Source organism: Acanthisitta chloris, unplaced genomic scaffold (genome assembly GCF_000695815.1).
Source record: "Acanthisitta chloris isolate BGI_N310 unplaced genomic scaffold, ASM69581v1 scaffold27750, whole genome shotgun sequence".
Classification (NCBI taxonomy): domain Eukaryota; kingdom Metazoa; phylum Chordata; class Aves; order Passeriformes; family Acanthisittidae; genus Acanthisitta; species Acanthisitta chloris.
This window is the reverse complement of record NW_008652630.1, coordinates 499-727: the sequence shown is the minus strand read 5'-3', so window position 1 is coordinate 727 and position 229 is coordinate 499. Positions and strand designations below refer to the sequence as shown.

Sequence of the window (229 nt, the reverse complement as noted above, 5' to 3'; positions counted from 1 at the left end):
CCTTTCTATCCCCATCCCCATCCTTATCTCCACCCCTGTCCCCATCCCCTGTCTCCATCCCCTCCTCACCTCCATCCCTAAGCCCCTCACTCTCTCTCCTCTCTCCAGCTGGATGCAGACGATGCCGTGGTGAACTTCGAGGAGGCAGAGGGGAAAGATGTGTACAACGAGGTGCAGATGCCCAGCTAAGGGTCGACCCCCTCGGCCCCCAGATGCCCCCCCGGCCCCT

At 62.0% G+C, this 229-nt stretch overlaps 1 protein-coding gene across 1 annotated transcript in view; it reads left to right on the top strand.

Annotated features, from left to right (window-relative positions):
• SLC4A1 (solute carrier family 4 (anion exchanger), member 1 (Diego blood group)) overlaps positions 1–189 on the top strand; it is a gene marked incomplete at its 5' end in the record, with an annotated part of 7,795 nt that extends 7,606 nt beyond the window's left edge. Inside the window, one exon of the mRNA XM_009078012.1 lies at positions 109–189. Within this exon, the coding sequence (XP_009076260.1) occupies positions 109–189 (81 nt within the window). The remainder of the gene's footprint in view (positions 1–108) is intronic.
• Between the last annotated feature and the right edge of the window lie 40 nt (positions 190–229).